Source organism: Carettochelys insculpta, chromosome 3 (assembly GCF_033958435.1).
Source record: "Carettochelys insculpta isolate YL-2023 chromosome 3, ASM3395843v1, whole genome shotgun sequence".
Lineage (NCBI taxonomy): Eukaryota > Metazoa > Chordata > Testudines > Carettochelyidae > Carettochelys > Carettochelys insculpta.
The window spans coordinates 110,022,753-110,042,619 of NC_134139.1; the positions used below are offsets into that span (position 1 = coordinate 110,022,753).

The 19,867-nt window shown below is 42.0% G+C and overlaps 1 protein-coding gene across 4 annotated transcripts in view; it reads right to left on the bottom strand.

Moving 5' to 3' along the window:
* LAMA2 (laminin subunit alpha 2) overlaps positions 1-19,867 on the bottom strand; it is a 588,677-nt gene that overhangs the window by 391,230 nt on the left and 177,580 nt on the right. For all 4 annotated transcript variants that reach the window (XM_074990592.1, XM_074990590.1, XM_074990591.1 and 1 more), the window contains exon 4: positions 1,852-2,094. In XM_074990592.1, the coding sequence (XP_074846693.1) occupies positions 1,852-2,094 (243 nt within the window). The remainder of the gene's footprint in view (positions 1-1,851; positions 2,095-19,867) is intronic.

Genomic DNA, 19,867 nt, shown 5'->3' on the forward strand with positions numbered 1-19,867 from the left:
CTAACCCCATGAGGGGATAGGAATAGCGCCCTACTTCGACGTTCAACGTCGAAGTAGGGACCATGTAGTCGTTGCGCGTCCCGCAACTTTGAAATAGCGGGGTCCGCCATGGCGGCCATCAGCTGAGGGGTTGAGAGATGCTCTCTCTCCAGCCCCTGCGGGGCTCTATGGTCACCATGGGCAGCAGCCCTTAGCCCAGGGCTTCTGGCTGCTGCTGCGGCAGCTGGGGATCCATGCTGCAGGCACAGGGTCTGCAACCAGTTGTCGGCTCTGTGGATCTTGTGTTGTTTAGTGCAACTGTGTCTGGGAGGGGCCCTTTAAGGGAGCGGCTTGCTGTTGAGTCTGCCCTGTGACCCTGTCTGCAGCTGTGCCTGGCACCCTTGTTTCGATGTGTGCTACTTTGGCGTGTAGACGTACCCTCGCAGCGCCTATTTCGATGTGGTGCCGCGCAACGTCAAAGTTGAACATCGACGTTGCCAGCCCTGGAGGACGTGTAGACGTTATTCATCGAAATAGCCTATTTCGATGTTGCTACATCGAAATAAGCTATTTCGATGTTGGCTTCACGTGTAGATGTAGCCAAGATGTGAAAGCACACACAATCACTAACGAGGCATGCATGCAAATTTTGGCTTTCAGTACCTAGTATACAGATAACAATTCTATACTGGAAGTGAAATAATCATGGTAACTACACAGAGAAACATGAGCTTCCAATATACAAATTCTTTTATGCAGACCTCCAGTCTCATAGTTCTATCCTGTGTCTCTGGACAGATAGCATTTTGAGAGCTCAGAAATGTTCGTGTTCGAGTACTGTCCAGAATTCTGAAAAGTTTGCAAACAGCCCTGACTGCAGCATATCAGGCATCTATATGCCCTGAAATAGAAACTAATGTGAAAAAAATACTATAAGTTCATCCATAACTAAAGCTACAGCATTCTGTTCACTTAAAAAAATCATAACTGGGATATACAGTGAAGTGCATAGTTGAAAAGAAATATAATATAATAGAACAGAACAGAATATATATGGAATATAATAGAAAGGCTAAAAGTTAGGGAGTTCCACAAACTCAACAGCAGTTTTGATTTTTTTTAAAAAAAGAAGAGAGTTTTCATGTTAGCCTGGAATTACTCAGCAGGCAGTACCATAATAGAAAAATATCCCACTTCATGACTAATGTACACCAAAATGTGTTGCCTGAAATCTATTTGACATTCAACTGTCATTTTATTTTTGTGAATTATCAGGATGTGAGTAAGTTTCATAAATATGAACATTTATTCTGTGGAAAACATAAGTTTCTTGCCACTTGAATAAAAAAAGGGAAGGGGAAAGATGTTTACAGTTGTAAGTGGTATATTTAAACACAGCAGGTGAAATCATAACACTCCCGCAGTACATGGGAGTTTCACTCAGTATCTTTTTGCTTCATATTGGAATTGCTGCCTACCTCAACTACAAAGGAGTTGCCTGCAAGTTCCAGAGACTAGGATTCACACAATGCCTCTAATCTGCATGGCCGTTTCTACACAGGCCACTTTCTCCGAGTCTTCGGACTCCAAATCATGTAGCCTTATGCTAATGGGGTTTGGGGAATTTGCATCCATGCCTATTAGCATATTTTGGGCCTTTTATTAGCATGCCCCATGTGTTTACTGTTGTGTATTTCTCTCTATTTAATGGTGTATGTGACAATCTTTACTGATGCACATACAAGGAAATTTGCCCCATTCTTCTTATACAAAGCCCATACCAAAGCATAGTCTGAACAAGGCAGATACTTATCAATTAAGCAAAACAATATTTCTGTTGGCATGTTGGCTGCCATATATTTATCATCTTACCTCTCCATTCTCCAGTGGGTGGATCTTGGAGTAAAATGAAGTACATATGACTTCATCATCTTTCGCATAGGATGGAGGCCCTGTGCGGGGGTAGATGTTGTAACGTGTCAGACATTCTGTGTCTGTAATAGCATAATACTGCCACGGCTGATAGTCAACACCATCAAGCGAGCGCTCCAAAATCCAGTTCCCAGGTCGTGGTGCATTAGCTGCTTTCACAATAACATATGCAATCTGGAATACCTGGAGAACAAATCAAAAATACACGTGTGTGTTTACATATTCATTCTCTTTTTTTGTCCTACCTACCAAAGTAAAAAAAAAAAAAAAAAGCTACATATAGTCAATTCTCATTTGAGAATTTTTCCCTGAAAATGAAAGGTGGTGACACATTGCACTGAAACACTTTGAACACTTTGACCATGAAAATATCCCTTCTCCAGTAAGATTTCTGGAAGAAAGCAAGTTCCATGGTGACAGCACAGACTTTTTCAAGGGTGATAAAAAATAACCCTCTGGCTTGAATCTAACTCACTCAGAGAACTGCCAAACTTCACCTCAGTTTCATTTGGAAAACTGAAAACTTTATCTTTGCTTAAGGTATTTACCTTTGTAAAATTTACTATACATCCGTATATGTATATACATGTGCATTTGTGCCTACACACACGTACACCCCTTTTGTAACAGTTACCCATTTCCCAAACTCAGTTGTGATTTTCTCTTTCATGTGAAACTCTGTGGTTAAGACATTAGTGGGTAGTCATGACATATGAAATCTCTCCATAAAACATTCCTGGCCACATCACATGGTTTCTGAAGAGCTACTATATATAAGCCTTGTAGGACAGAGATAAAAGAAATGTCACTATAAACAGAATAATAGCGTGTAATCAGCACTTATTATTGTTGGCTTCATCCTGTCTTTATGGTGATTTTTGAAGGATTCCTGCTATCCTAGTTGCTGGGATTTGATCCATGAGCAATAGTTACATGTGTAACTCCACCAGGGCTGGGTCCACACTTGCCCCAAACTTCAAAGGGGGCTTGTTAATCAGGGTGATGGGAGATTACTAATGAAGTGCTGTGGTGAATATGCAGCAGTTCATTAGGCTAATTCTCCCCCGTAGCAACTCTGAAGTGTCAAACTTCCAAGTGCTTGCATGCGTGTAGCTGTGGCACATAGAAGTGCCTGCCCTACTTCAAAGTGCCTTTACTCCTCAAAATTTTGATGCTTTGAAGTTGCCGCAGGGGATAATTAGCCTAATGAAGTGCTGCATATTCACCACAGCACTTCGCTAGTAATTTCCCATCACTCTGATTATCATGCCCCCTTCGAAGTTGGGGCAAGTGTAGACAAGCCCTATGGTATTTCCTAATGATGCAGCATCTTTTTCCCCAATAACAAAGAGATACCACAATACTAACAATGTGAAAAAGGAGTGAAAGCATAGGTCCCAGTTTGAAGGGATGACTGTACAGAGAATTAATAGTTAGAGTCACCTTTCTCTGAGGAAGTGCTGTGAACACATACAGAGAGGTCAGAGGCAGAAAATAGTGCTAATTTCTGGTTTAGAAGCTTCAGTGTTGGATTTGGCATAACAACTTGTGAAGAACATACATGATGAAGAAATAACCATGGGAAACCAGGATCACATCTGAATGAGTCACCTTGAGCCAATCCACCCACTCCTACTACTCAGTGGCAATATTTTAGCCAGTTGGTAATGTGAATTGTAGGAGATCCCAGTATACCTAAAAACTAAGAGAAGCAGTGGTATGTTTTTGATTTATTTTCAAGTACTACAAAATAAAAATAATGTAAATGACAGAGAGTACCAATAGTCTACATCCTGTAAATTAAATTAACATTTCACATTGGAAATCTTGTGGTCTCAGATTTACATCTGAATTCCATTAAACTGCCCTCCAGAGGTACAAGGAAAAAAATATTACTAAAGATCCACAATGCAATTTAAAGAAGTGAATTCTACCCTTTGTGTAACTTAAGTATAAACAATGCTTGCTGAGCTTTGGCATAGGACTGAGGCGATAAGAACAGCTCTCTGCCCTCTTAAAAGCAGCTCCTGCAGTATTTACAAGGAACATGCTGTCACAGCAGTTGCCATCTGTTTTTCAACGTGAAAAACGTGAATATGGGAGTGGAATTATGGAGGGTTGCCATAAGTTGTAATTATTACTGGCTGTGTCTACACAACCTCCCTACTTCAAAGGGAGGATGGTAAGTAGGGTGTCGGGATTTTACTAACGAAGTGCTGGGCTGCATATGCAGCGCTTCATCAAGCTAATTCTACCCTGTGGCAACTTCGAAGTGTGAAACTTTGAAGTGCCAGCTCGCGTGTAGCTGCGGCTAACCCACCGGTACTTCAAAGTGCCAGGGAAACTTCAAAGTCTCTATACGCCTTTACTCCTGGCCCTGGCACTTCGAATTACCAGTGGGTTAGCCGTGGCTACACACGAGCCAGCACTTCGAAGCTTCACACTTCAAAGGTGGGTTGGGGGAGAATTAGCTTAATGAAGTACTGCATATGCAGCGCAGCACTTCATTAATAATCTCCCGACACCCTATTTACCATCCTCCCTTTGCAGTAGGGAGGTAGTGTAGACACACCCACTGTATTTGATCACAGTATGAAAACTTGGTTATAACCACTATTGTAGGTGGAAGTATGTCAGACTATAAACCAACAAACCACTGAGCTAGGGAAAGACTACCACGCTATTTACTGCCCTCATCCAATCACTCCCCTATTTCATACATGCCCTTTACTCTGTTCATTGTTTCCACCTATTCACAGATTGAATTTTAGCCACAAATTACTACCATATCATTTAGCGTAAACAGTCCAAGACGGTTTAAAAATAGCTAAACTTTATTTTCAACCCTCACTAAATTCTGCTATTTGGAAAGAAACAATCTAACTGAAATGCCCAATAACATATTTTAAATTTTTTTGTAATTATTAACAAAAAAAACTGCATTGTCTAGGAGACTGTTTCAGATATATTTGTAGTTATTTTGGATTTTTTTTTCCCCTGGGTAATGATTCAATTGAACTGAGTCTTTTCGTATTACATTCATATGTCTTATCCAGTCCGTCCATGTAAACTTTTTTGGCATAGAACATCCATTCCAGAGATTTCACTGTGAAGTATCCCTAACAAATACTTTAGTATTGGAGCTTACTTGAAGCTCAGATATTAGGACTGCTGAAATTTGTGCAATCTCACTGAAATACATGATAGCAAAAAGGAGGTGCAGAGTTTGGTCTGACAACCCTAGAGTATTCACTAAAAAACAGAGATGGTCTAGGCATACTTTTTACTCTGGAATATTTTCACACTCTAAAGCTGTGTCTACATGTGCACACTACTTCGAAGTAGCGGCACTAACTTCGAAATAGCGCCCGTCGCGGCTACACGCGTCGGGCGCTATTTCGAAGTTAACTTCGACGTTAGGCGGCGAGACGTCGAAGTCGCTAACCTCATGAGGGGATCGGAATAGCGCCCTACTTCGACGTTCAACGTCGAAGTAGGGACCGTGTAGACGATCCGCGTCCCGCAACGTCGAAATTGCCGGGTCCTCCATGGCGGCCATCGGCTGGGGGGTTGAGAGATGCTCTCTCTCCAGCCCCTGCGGGGCTCTATGGTCACCGTGGGCAGCAGCCCTTAGCTCAGGGCTTCTGGCTGCTGCTGCGGCAGCTGGGGATCCATGCTGCAGGCACAGGGTCTGCAACCAGTTGTCAGCTCTGTGTATCTTGTGTTGTTTAGTGCAACTGTGTCTGGGAGGGGCCCTTTAAGGGAGCGGCTTGCTGTTGAGTCCGCCCTGTGACCCTGTCTGCAGCTGTGCCTGGCACCCTTATTTTGATGTGTGCTACTTTGGCGTGTACACGTACCCTCGCAGCGCCTATTTCGATGTGGTGCCGTGCAACGTCGAAGTTGAACATCGACGTTGCCAGCCCTGGAGGACGTGTAGACGTTATTCATCGAAATAGCCTATTTCGATGTTGCTACATCGAAATAAGCTATTTCGATGTTGGCTTCACGTGTAGACGTAGCCTAACATCGTCAAAGCTTAGCTAGATATTCTTATAGATGCAAAAATTACTGCCACTGTTCACTTTACATTCTCAGTTGTGCTGGGCTCTGCAAGGCTAACAGAAATAAAGGGAAGCAAAAGGCTGCTTTGACAACTAAAGCAAGCACACTTGTTGAATACAAACATTATTTTTATAGCCAATCTTCAGCTTGGAATCATACTTTAATAAATATCCTATTTCTATTGCAGAACAATTGTCCTAATTTAGTTCATTACACCATTTCATGTTATGGATGAGTTACCAGTTGTTTACACATCTTTTGATTTTATTTGTTTTTCTTTATTTTGATAAGAAAAATGCAATAAAGTTTTAGAGAAATTATTACAGACAGGAAATAAACCATTGACATGCTGCAGATCATGGAATTTTTTCCTTAACGTAAGAAAACACGTTTAGTAGCAGTGCCTAAAATTCATTTTTAAGCACACACTAGTTAGTGTTTGCAGCTGATCCAGAGCATTGACTCTGTCTTGCCTTTGATCTGAGAATTCCAAAAGTAGCTTTTAAAATGATGCCAAGTTATTTACATTCCTTGAATTAACAAAACACATTTCAATTTCTACCCATTTAGCCACTAACCTAAGAGGATATCTTTGTAATAAAACAAAACTATTCCTTTAGGGTGGGTCATGCAATAGGAAAGCCAAACTTGGGAACTAAATTCCTACTTTTCCTGATTCCCGCAAAAGAGTGTGGACCAAACTGTTCCATTTAGGCATAAGCCGTGTCTACACGTGCACGCTACTTCGAAGTAGCGGCACTAACTTCGAAATAGCGCCCGTCACGGCTACTCGCGTCGGGCGCTATTTCGAAGTTAACTTCGATGTTAGGCAGCGAGACGTCGAAGTCGCTATCCTCATCAGGAGATGGGGATAGCGCCCTACTTCGACGTTCAACGTCGAAGTAGGGACCATGTAGTCATTGTGCGTCCCGCAACTTCGAAATAGCGGGGTCCGCCATGGCGGCCATCAGCTGGGGGGTTGAGAGATGCTCTCTCTCCAGCCCCTGCGGGGCTCTATGGTCACCGTGGGCAGCAGCCCTTAGCTCAGGGCTTCTGGCTGCTGCTGCAGCAGCTGGGGATCCATGCTGCAGGCACAGGGTCTGCAACCAGTTGTCAGCTCTGTGGATCTTGTGTTGTTTAGTGCAACTGTGTCTGGGAGGGGCCCTTTAAGAGAGTGGCTTGCTGTTGAGTCCGCCCTGTGACTCTGTCTGCAGCTGTGCCTGGCACCCTTATTTCGATGTGTGCTACTTTGGCGTGTAAACGTTCCCTCACAGCGCCTATTTCGATGTGGTGCTGCCCAACGTTGAAGTTGAACGTCGACGTTGCGAGCCCTGGAGGACGTGTAGATGTTATTCATCGAAATAGCCTATTTCGATGTAGCTATTTCGATGTAGGCTTCACATGTAGACGTAGCCATAGACTTGCACTGGGAGAGTTGTGTTAATCACAATGCCAGTAAGAGCTCAGGGAGAAACAGTTTCTTATGGGTAGGCTGGTAATGCTAAAATAAATCACCATTACAATGTAAACAGTCAGTGCCAGATTTCTCAGATGGTGTAAATTCTAAATATGCCAACAAAAACAAAACACTTCCACCCACCAAAAGAGCCCCAACCTACCCCAACACAACAGACTAACTGAGGGGGCTGAATAATTTTTTTCATTAATTCTTAAATCTTAGTTACATTAGAGAAGTTATAGATTGTTCCTCACCCAAAATGACCGACGAATACTCTGTACCCATATACACCCAGAAGCGCTGATTGTGGGAAGGCAAGCAAGTTAGGTCATAAATGTATAGATGGAAGAAACAAAGTGCCCAGGGGAAATGTTCAGGGGATAATTTAGGGGACGTGGCAAGGGATCAGGATAGGGAAAGATTTTGCCGGGGATTGGTGGGGGATGACAAGCTATTCATATTACTGGGAGGAGGGATAACTCAGTGGTTCACCCATTAGCCTTGTAAACCCAGGTTGTGAGTTCAATCTTTGAGAGGGCCATTTAGGCGTCAGCAGCAAAGGAAAACAAAATCTGCCAGGGATGGTGGGATGGCAATATAGGTCCAGCTGTGAGTGCAGGGGACTGGACTCAATGACTTCTCAAGGTCCCTTCCTGATCTATGAGATCAGTATATCTCCATATTTTTTGTAAAAAAAAGGGAGGAGTGGCTGAGGGGGGTCTCAGTGGGTAAAGCAGGCTTTATAGTTCAGAGAACTGTCAGCTTTGTCCAAGATGACAGCCACTATATCTGAATTAGTCTAGGGCACCTTCGGTGTAGGTGCAATTTTACCACAGTGCAGACAAGCCCTGTCAATGATGTTTCAGTTAGCGCAACAGAACCAAGTGGAACTCAGCGACTAACACAGATAAAACCTAAAGTATCTTTGAGCTTTACTGCCCTTATGGCTGATCGTTGCTGTGTTTATTTCACAATGACACAAAAAGTGAACAAATTTTGCTAGCTGCAGTCAAAATTCTTAGTGAAAGGGTCACTCTGAGCTTGTTCCCATGGGGTTTTTCATAAAATACATCTTTCTAGTTTGCTTTCTGACTGGATCCATGGGCTGATACATGTCAAATCATATCACAGCTGGACAGCCGTAGAACACATCTCTTTTTACTGATGTGCAGTGAAATACAACCTGGTAATCAATTTGCCCATCCACATATGAAAAAAGAGCAGAGCAATACAAAACTGCCTAGTGGCACATAGCAGCCAATTAGCACAGCAGCCACTGTACAGATGGAGCTGTCTCCCACTACTCCATTCATGTGACTATAACATAATTAGTAGGGGAACACTCTAAATAGTCCTCTGAGCCTTTCCCAAATTATAGACAGAATGGGCCTCATGATGAGACACAAAATGAGTCTTGGGTCTCATTTTCATTGCTAATTATCTCAGCAGCAAAGTCTGCAAAACACACATTGAGAAACATACTTCCATATGTTATAGCACGGTCTCATCTCAAGAATGGCTCATAAGATGTAGGAAAGTGTATCCTACTTTGCAGGATAATTCACTACACTAATATTATTCAGACTGTGCTGAAGTGAATCATTAATCTGCATAGGGCTACCCAATGAAGCAGGAATTTCCTTGTGTGTTACTCCCACCTGCTCTTCTATCTCAAAAAATAAATCCATCAGCTAATAGCAGTTTTTGTAGTTCAGAATAACATCACAAATTAAATATTGAGTAATTACATAGACCATTTCCCAACATCTCAGAACCCAATTCTGCAAATCAGAGATAATGTCTGAAGAGTTCTACCAACAATTTGGGGCAAATTGTTTTTTTACTTGTTCACTTACTGATATAGTTCTATCTTTGAATTTTATTCCCTATAACATTCAGGTTATGGGCAACATACATGTGGCACTCGGAATTTGGACAGAAGGTTTTATTCTCATTTAGATGCTTGAGATATGCAAACTTAATTAACCTTTCTGCAAAACTGTGTCCATAAATCTAAGAGGGTTTTTTTCCCTGATCCTTAATTAATTTTTAATCTTTATAGTTGCAAAAATAGTTTTCTAAACTTATCCTTCTGGCATTCTTTACTGTCAGTTTACTTTCCTGAATGTACAAACATGCAACCTAAAACAACTCTGTAAGGTATGAACTACACATTCATCTCAACCATGCTTTAATTCTGGAATGTACTGATAAAAATGGGATGCCAAGACTTAACTCTTTTATTGCTAATCATTTTACAAGAAACATGTACAAATGCTAGGTACAATAGTGGATGATGGAGCATGGCAAATAGATTTGTCAAGGATTGTTGAGGTGAGGAATGAGAACATCAAGCCACTATGCCTGCCTCTACCCCTCTTTATCTTCTCCAAGATATAATACATGTAAGTAACCTCCTGTCCTATCCACAAATGGATAACAGAGAGGGAATTTAATTGGATTATGAGCCAGTAGAAATAACTGCCTCTCTGTGCCAGGTTCTAACATCTGACGGAACGAGAAAATTAAAAAAAAAAAAAATAAATCATGCACTTCTAAGGCTTTGTCTTGTGAAGGTTCTGCATGAAATCTTACTGAAAAACAAAAGCTGACTGAAAAAAAGTTAGCATTCTTTCTTTTTATTACAGTTATTCTCTTCTTGCAAGAATATGAAGCCAATAGAGTAAATTTCTCAAATGATTAGAATGCAGATGTTTGTGGGAGATACGAGTGTTTTGCAAAATGAACACAATGTTGGGACTTCAGTAATTAAGTGGCCCATATCCTGAAACTTGGGATTGCTCTAGCAGCTACACACCTGAGCTCAAGAAGCCACTCAGTATGAACCTTGTGAATCAGATTTGGTAGTAGCAGCAGGAACATTTCCATTGCAGAATGCCTTGCAGAGGGCCGTTACTTTTGAGGACGTGGGAAGAGTCTGGTCATACTAATTAATAAGGAGGGTCTAATCCAAGCCCAGATGACACTTGGACACTGAGTGATATAGAAATGCATACATTAGTAATAGAGGAATTCAGCTGCAGAAGGATGAAGCTGGAGTGGAAGAGTAGGGAGTGCTCAGATGAATAATAGTATTCTAACAGTCAGATTTGGTGTACCCGACATCAACTGTGCTTCAGGAAATCCAAATATAATCATCATCTGAATGAAAGCTACCATGTGAAGTTTTTCCAACACTTTGTCATGAGCGACTCAGCCGCACCACATCTCAAACATTCTGCTCTCACAGTCAGAAAAGCTATAACTGAAAATGCCAGCATGGTGAAAAAAGATGCTTAGTAGGAGTCAACTAATACCAATTTAGAAAGCTGAACAGCTCCCTACCATGCTGTCGTTTGCCTTCTAATGACAGTGTCTCTCTCTTGCTCATCTGAGTTGCTTCCAGCTGAAATGCTCCTACCAGATGGGAACCCAGGGCTTAAAGCAGCACATGCTTGATTCCAGGGTAGTTTTTCCATATAGTGACAGACTTTGCTCATTACTACTGATTAGGGTGGGTCTCTTTGTCATGTTAAAATCTTATGGAGAGAGTGTCACTAATATAAGATGCCAGTGAACAGGCTTTGGAGGCAAGTGTGGGAAAAGCTTTTACGTAGTGGCCCCAAAAATCTTTCTGAACATCCATCTCTATAACTCTATACATTTTCCAGTTAGAAATTGTATATATTTTCTTAACTAAACAATTATAATCACTCACATGTACAGGTCAATTCTGTTCAATGAATACAATCAAATGTATTGTGTCTGAAAAATGCCCTAAATAAGGGTATAAAAATGCCTTTTCCTGTTCCAGCTTTCCCTACTACCACCACCACCACCAGAGTGGCCACAAATACTTTAAAAATCAGGTGCTTCTTAAGAAAATGAAATACTGTGGTAACAGCTCTCACTTCTGAGCATGTTCTAAGCAGCAGAATAAAAGAAATCATTTTGGTTTTGTAACCTTTAAAGGGGAAGTTTACCAAAACAAAACAAAACTGAAAACCAAAACCCAAAAGCACTCAAAAGCCAAAGCACAACAAAACTGGACCTGATTCCCAAGCTGCCCAGCTCCTGAATACTCAGAGATACATTCAGCTGAGAGAGGAGGTTAAGTGCCAGCATCGTTTCTGTCAGCTTTGTAGAAATATCCTCTTCTGAGGTGATTTATATGTCCCTGTCCATGAGCTGTGGTGTCTGTGTGGTTGCCCTGCATCCTAACCAAACAGCTCTTAAGCTAAGCATTCAAACTTATAATCTGCTTTACCAGCAGTGGTGACATATTTCCCTCACAAACCACATCAAAAATTAGATAAAGTGTAAAGTATATTTACTGTTAAAATGGTGTTCAGATACACAAAATGGCCGCTGGAAAATGACAGTTAGAAAATGACAGTTGCAATTAATATTCGGCGGGCTATGAATATGTATGAAGTTATGGTTTAAAAGGTTTCAAACTGATTGGTTAATTTAGAATCCTTATCCATATGCAATAGTCAAATGCCCCTTTGATACATTGTGGCACTGAGGAGGACCTAGCAGGCAGAAGTTGTCAAACAGGTCCACCCAGGCTGCATATATTCTGGAGAGCAGCCCTGCTTGGGGCATTCCGGACCAGACCTCGGAGGAGAACAGAAGAAGAAAGAAGATTACAGAGAAGGACTGAGCTACGAGCTGGACTGAGCCTGTAGCCGAATATCGCTGGCGGAAGAGCCGAAGCTGACCTGCGTGTCAGTCATCGCTCGCTAGCCGCCGTGGGCCAACGAAGAACAGAAGAGTTCCAGCCAGAAGACCAGAAGAGCTCCAGTCTACAAAGAGCAAAAATCACTAGTAAGGCTCCGGTTCTTTTATCCGGAGGGTTTGCCCGGCAGACTGCACCACCTAAACAACGGTGTCCTGCACGGGGAAACCGCAGCAGCGACCCTGCCCTTCCAGTCACCGACCCTAGCTGAGGCCGGTGTCTGAAATATCACGGTTGTTCCTAAAAATACAGGAGGTTTTAGTTAACCAAACCGGTTTTTCCTCCTGGCTCTCTTTTTCTCCCTCCTTTACTATCTGACCTGACGCGGCTGCCGTACAAGCGCGCCGTGAGGGTCATAACTTCCTAGCTCGAAGAGAACTACAGGCCCAGCGCCTGGATCACAGAGCAGGAATAAGGAGGTATTTATGGTCTGGGTTTAAGGTTAATATAAATAATTAGGTGAACAGTTAATGTTTTTATATAGTTTTGTAATAGAGGGTGGATTGGGACTTCCCCAAGTCCATGATCTGCGTCTTATATTTTGTACTCCTTGTCTCTTTGTAAAGGCACAGGAGGCCAATGCTATTGGTCTAGCCTAAAACTATTACATGCACACAAAAGAGTAGTTAGGTAAACTGCTTTGTTATTATAATCCAGAGCTATAAACTCCCCCCTATTTAGGAGGGTAGAGCGGTCAGGGATAACCCTATAAAGGGAAAACCCTGGTGTCCTTAGTAACCCTTTAAGGGTAATCAAGGTTCTGCAATAAAGGGCCACCATAACAAGGTGGTCGAAATAGGCAGTACCATTTTTGAGGGAATAACCTTTAACTAGGAAAACCCCTCCACTTAACTAAGGGGAAAACCTCTCAGAAGGAAACCCCGCATATACTGGGCTCTCCCCTGCTTGGCCAGCAGGGCAACCCATTTATCTAGAGAATTGACCTAGCTTAGCGCAGGCAAATTCTTATTCTAAGTAAGATCTGCTCCCCGCGGTAGTCGGCCAAGGGTTGAGCGACCTGGTGAACCTCAGGAAGATCCAGGAATAAATAAATACAATACAGCTCTGAAGTTTATCTTTCCATTTTACAGCACGCATCAAAGGCTGCACGGCCCGTCCCGGAAGCGCAGTAAGTAGCTAAAGGGTTAGATAGCAGTGCTGTTATAGCAGTTACCTATTGTTTAAGGCTATAAGCCAATAAGTATTCAAATCCTGTGCTTATTTCACAAAAACAAGGGCTTACATATCTTGTGCTACTTAGCTTACCAAAAAACCATACTTTTAAGTTATAAAATAAACCCTTTCTCCCAGTTTGAACCTGACACCTTGTCTGTATTTCTTCCTTGGGTAAACACACCGTAGCAGCACAGTTCACACACCCTGAAACCCCGTTGTGATTAGACCCACCGTAGATGGCGAGCAGGGTCGCGGGGTAAAATCCTGGGAGCATTGGTAAGGACTTGGTTTTAGTCCAGTCCATTGCTCTGGTGTGACTGACTTGGCCTAATCAATATTCAAATTTATTCTTACGTCACTCACATCCTCGATAAGCTTAAGTTCTTTGTGATTCTCTATACTTTCTGAACTTGCTGCTTAGTTGTACAAGCCTATAAAGGTTCAGCTGCTTTGTCCGGATAATGTTTGCTGCTCCTTGTCTTTAGCCTTTATCACACCAGTGTTTAGAGACAAAGTTAGTCTTGTGCAGTCACTTCCCCTTTTAGACAGTGGGAGAAGGCAACTTATATTTCTTCATTTCCTATGTTCTACTTTTCTTCCCATGGTGAGGAGGTGACGAGGTGGCAAGGAGCATACTGATCATCTTCTAAGTTATCTTCCTCAAGGCTTGATTCACTCTCGTGGGGGGAGATGAGCGTAAAGAGGTATAGAGAATGGTCCTAATTCCATTTTAGTTTTAAGTGAATCTAGCATTCAGTACACTCAGGAAAGACAAGCTGGAAATAAGGGGGTTTGGGTTTTTTGCAAGCCAGAACTAAACTCATGGTGGGGTGTAGTGGGGACAATGGGTGCTAATTTTGGGTCCAGTCCACCTCTCATTAAAAACAATGAGGCTACGGTTACATTAGTGAGTTTTGCCAACAAAATTGGTAGAACGTCCACACACAAAATACATTTTGTTGATAGTTTGTCAACAAAAGTCAGCACTTTTGCCAGCAGTGGTCTGCCTCTCAGCCACACTGCTGCCAACAGATTCTGTCAACAAAAAAGCTGTGTGGATGCTCGGAGTTGGGGGGTGGGGTGCTTCTCTCAACAGGGGGCATCCAGAACAATGGGCAGCCCTGTCTGCTGTGCTTCCAGGTGCCTGTTTTGTCGAGAGATGCCCAGCTGCTCTGTCGACAGAGTGAATCGCTCTTCTGATAGGCTTTTGTGTGTGGCCACACTCTGTTGACAGAGTGTAAGTTTTGTCGCTGAATCTCTTCTGACAGTCACTTCTGTTGACAGATTGCTGTATTGTAACCATAGCCTGGGCGTGTTTGGGTACTTAAATGGAAGTTCCACCAGAGCCACTCTCATCTACTTCATTCCAAACTGAGCTATCCATTATGTTATCTGTGGGCTGAGGAGTTAGTACTGTAGGTAGTGATTCTCTGGGTGATGCTTGAAAGCCTCTGGAATACATTGATCAGTTATTTACGATGCCACTCTCAATCCCAGCACTGATTACAGAGTCAGCCTGACTACAATGAATGTAATTTAGATGCCAATAATGACTCAAAAGCCATCAATAATTTTCCCCACTTGAATATCTGCTTTATTTCCACCATAGGAGCCTTAATTTTAATACTGAAACAAATTGAGCCATTTTTGTCAGCTACAAGTACAATATGCAATAAACTATTTTCCACAGAGACCCTAAATTTTCTCACTGATATTGTTTACGATATGATTTATGCACAGGGGACAGCAAGCTTGCACAACATTAAACAGACTAAAGACTTCATTCATTTTTATGGTTTCTGTACTTTTCTAGTCAGTGGAAAAAATTACATGAATAGTATACAAACAAATGTTTCTTATTAATCAGTGCTGACACGTGTGTTGCCCACTTTTGAAAGAAGGATGCAACACATGTCTGTGAAATTGCTGTACCACAGAATGGAAAGCAGCTGCACTATCACTGACCTTGGAAAGCTTTATATGTTTCTTGGGAAGCCTTAGTTAGCGCCTGAGTAAGGCATATTTTCACTTAAGGATAACATTTACAAAGGGGTCTATGTGACTTAGGCATGCGTGTCCAATTTTCAAAAGTAATTTAGGCATTTAGGAGACTGTCTCATTGACTTTCCATGTGGCTTAGGCTCCTATGTGCCTAAGACATGTCCAAAAATGGGATTTAAGCTCCAACATGGTTTAGACACTTGAAATGTTTATCTAGACCATTTAAGCTGTTCTCAGGTCCTGATTCTGCATAGACTTACACATGCTTTTAACTGGTGCCTTCAGGAAATTTTATAATACACATAAAAACAATAATATGCATGGATAAATTGCATAACAAAAGTGCTATAAAATAACAGAAACCCTCAGACAAACCTCTAACCAAACAAATTGCATATTTTAATATGGAAAGAAAAAGTTTTGCTGAAGTTAATTTATAAGGTTTTGTTTTCTTTAATGTATCTGAATTTCTGCCAGCCTTTGCTTTCCCTGAGTTTAGAAACAGAAATACTGTAAAAAAGTTCTGGCTGTGTTTCCAGCTTGGCTGATGCCAGTAAGTTTTAGAAATTTTACAAAAAATTTTATGAGATTTGCAGCTCCAAGAAATGTATGCACATCTGAATTTTGGATGCTTATCTGAACTAAATATTTTTAAAGTATTTTGAAGACTATTTTAAACACAATATAGCACGAAAGACCCTAAAAAAGATGAAAAAATGTTAGGAGAAATTGACCACCTTATTCTTCACCCATATAAGAAGAATTTTGTTAGGCACAATCAGGAACTGTAATATTTCAAGATCAAGAACCAAGCAAAAGCTGTTCTTTGGCAATAAAACTGTATACTTTATGTAAGGATAGGCCAAGCCTCTGCTACTACTGGGTGTTTGTTGTTTAGAAGAGACACAATAACTATCCTTCTCATTAAGTACATACAATGATTCAGAATATCAAAGATTAAGAGGTATGTGGTAACAGTGTCTTTTCTGAGTGCTTAAATTGAATCACTGAAAAGTGACTCCCCAAGCATTTCTGCAGCACACTGTCTGCTGCGCATGGGTTTAACTGAGCAGAAAGGGAGAGTATTACTGCCAGCAACAAATGAATTCTCCCATCTTAAAAGGAAAAGGGCACGCATATTCATTCCTCATCTTGAATCAATGAGCCTTGGGTGCCTTTTTACAACCCTAGATCCTGCCAAAATGTTTACTTTATTATCACCACAGCATTATTCCCAAGGGGGTGATTTCAGATGTGCCAGCAAATCAAGATCACTGCTGGGTTGAGACTACTGGCAAGTCCGCTTTTTTTAATGCAATGGTCTGATTTCGAGTAGGCCCTGGTGTAACCACTATTGTCAGGGATAGCAAGAGCTTACTAAATATTTGGTTTACTGACACTGTAATAAGTATTTACAGCCTGAAAACAGCTAATATAAAGAAAAGGAAAAAAAGGCGAAAAAAAAGACCTTAAGCAAATGTCAGTAAACTCTTCCATATTCAGCATTCTATCATCCAGAATTCTCAAATAACTGACTTGTTAACCATATGTAAATTTTAGTGATGTTTTCCATATGTATAGTATTGTGAAAGAAAATACATATAAATACAGCAAACAAAGTATAAGTTTACAGTGTACAATACCAATGTTGCTGGTAAACAAAGTACTCTGCATGCCTTTTTGTTTGTTTCTTAATATCTGATCTTGTTTTTCTTTAGTGTTATGCTTTGCTAGGTACACCTCTCCATTATCCAGAATATTTGAATATCCAGCAATATCCCAGTCCTGGGGCTGCCAGATATGAAAGAGTTTACTGTAGATCAGTCTAGTACTACAGGGCCCAACCTTGCAAGCTGCTGAATGCCTACAGCAAGCTGGTTTGCATACTCGACTCCCATTAAGGTGCTCATTGAGGAATTGGGCCTCATGACCTTAAAGCCAATATACCACCCAAAAGCAACTTAATCATATAAATAACTTTATAGTAGCTCTACTGAGGCCATCCTCCTTTTATCATCAGTGACTTTCATAGCACAATGCATAGAGATCACATATATCCTAATACTGAGGGAGGGGCATATTTAAAGCACATGGCCTCTGTTCACTTGTGGACTTGCCCATAAAACACCATCTTAAAAACAATAATTTTGGAACGTGTATGCACGTATCTCATTCCGAGCTACAAACTGGACCTTACAAGAGCTTTTGCTGCCATCAGCTCCTCAATCTTTGGCGCCTCACCTGGGTTCTCCCACAAACAGCCAAACAACACACGTCGCACCCTGAGCTTCTGTGTATGACTTCAGCCCATTAGCAACACTCAAGTCAGCACTCTGGCTTCTACCAGCCTTGATTACCACATGCAGGGTGACTCCCCAACACACTTCCACAGCTGGGCTTTTCCCCAAAACATGGGTTCTACACTGTTCAACCCTCTTTTGGATAGTTCAGATATTATAAATTCATTGTTCCTATAATGGGTCAATATGCAACAGTTTGTTACTTTAATTGGAGTTACCCAAACTCCACCTAACCAAGACAGGAAGGAGCATTTTCACAAGTAGGCTTGCAAACTTAGTGAGGAGAGCTTTAAACTAGATTCGCTGGGGGATGGTGGCCAAAACCCTGAGGGGAGAAAGGAACTTGGGAGGCCGGGAAGAAATGCAAAGAGGAATGTACAACAAAAGTGGACCACTGGTTTGAGTAGAGAGGGCAGGGGGATCGACTGGTTATCTAAGGTGTTTGTACACCATTGCCAGAAGCCTGGGTAACAAGCTGGAGGAATTAGAAGCCCTGGCCCTGTCCAAGAACAATGACTTGATTGGGATAACAGAGACTTGGTAGGATGACTCACATGACTGGAGCGCTGTCATGAAAGGGTATAAACAATTCAGGAAGAACAGGCAAGAGACAAAAGGAGGAGGTGTTGCACTGTACGTAAGAGAGCACTATGATTGCTTGGAACTCCAGTACACAGGGAGAAAAGTCTGTTGAGAATCTATGGGTGAAGCTTAGTGGTATAACAGCATTGGAGATATGGTGGCTGGTGTCTGCTACAGGCCGCCAAATCAGGATGATGAGGTAGATGAGGCTTTTTTTGGACAACTGAGAGAAGTTTCTGGATTGCAGGCTCTCATTTTCATGGGGGACTTTAATTACCCTGACATCTATTGGGAGACCAGTATGGTGGTACACAAGCAGTCCAGGAAGTTTCTGGAGAATGTTGGGGATCACTTCTTGGTACAAGTGCTGAAGGACCCAACCAGAGGTCATGCGTGGCTTGACCTGCTGCTTACAAACAGGGAGGAACTAATAGGGAAGGTAGAGGTGGGTGACAGCCTGGGAAGCAGTGATCATGAGATGGTAGACTTCAGAAAAGCAGACTTTGATTCCTTCAGGAACCTGATGGGCAGAATCCCCTGGGATGCTACCATGAAGGGAAAAGGAGTCCTGGAAAACTGGCAGTATATTAAGGAAGCCCTATTGAAGGCGCAGAAAGAAACCGTCCCGATGCACAGCAAGAGAAGTGAATATGGTAGGAGACCAGACTGGCTTACTGGGGAAATCCTTGGAAAACTTAGGCACAAAAAGGGAGCTTACAAAAAGTGGAAACTTGGACAGATGTCTAGGGAGGGATATAAATGTATAGGTCGAGAACGTAGGGCAGTTATCAGGAAGGCAAAAGCACAACTGGAATTGCGACTCGTGAGGAACGTGAAGGATAACAAGAAAAGTTTCTACAGGCATGTTAGCAAGAAGTAGGTGATCAGAGAGGGACTGGGGCCCCTACTGGATGAGGGAGGTAACTCAGTCACAGATGACGTAGGGAAAGCTGAAGTCCTTAATGCTTTCTTTGCCTCTGTCTTCACGGACAAGGACAGCTCCCAGACTAATGCGATAAATGATGCACTGTGGGATGAAGGTGGACAGCCTTTGGTGGGGAAGGAACAAGTCAGGAGCTATCTAAAAAAGCTAAACATACATAAATCCATGGGCCCAGACCTAATTCATCCAAGGGTTCTGAGGGAGTTGGCGTATGTCATGGACGAGCACTTGGCCATTATCTTTGAAAAGTCGTGGAGATTAGGAGAGATCCTGGATGATTGGAAAAAGGCAAATGTAGTGCAAATGTAGTGCCCATTTTTAAAAATGGGAAGAAGGATGATCCAGGAAACTATAGGCCAGTCAGTCTTACATCAGTCCCTGAAAAAATCATGGAAGGGCTCCTCAAGGAAGTCATTTTGCGGCACTTGGAGGAGGGGAAAGTGATCAGGAATAGTCAGCATGGATTCATGAAGGGCAAGTCGTGCCTGACCAATCTGATTAGTTTCTATGATGAGATAACTGGCTCTGTGGATAAAGGAAAATCAATGGATGTGATTTATCTTGACTTTAGCAAAGCTTTTGATACAGTTAATGACATATTAGGTTGCATCAAGAGGAGCGTTGCCGGTAGATCCAGAGAAGTGATTATTCCTCTTTATTCGGCTTTGGTGAGGATGCATCTGTGTCCTGTT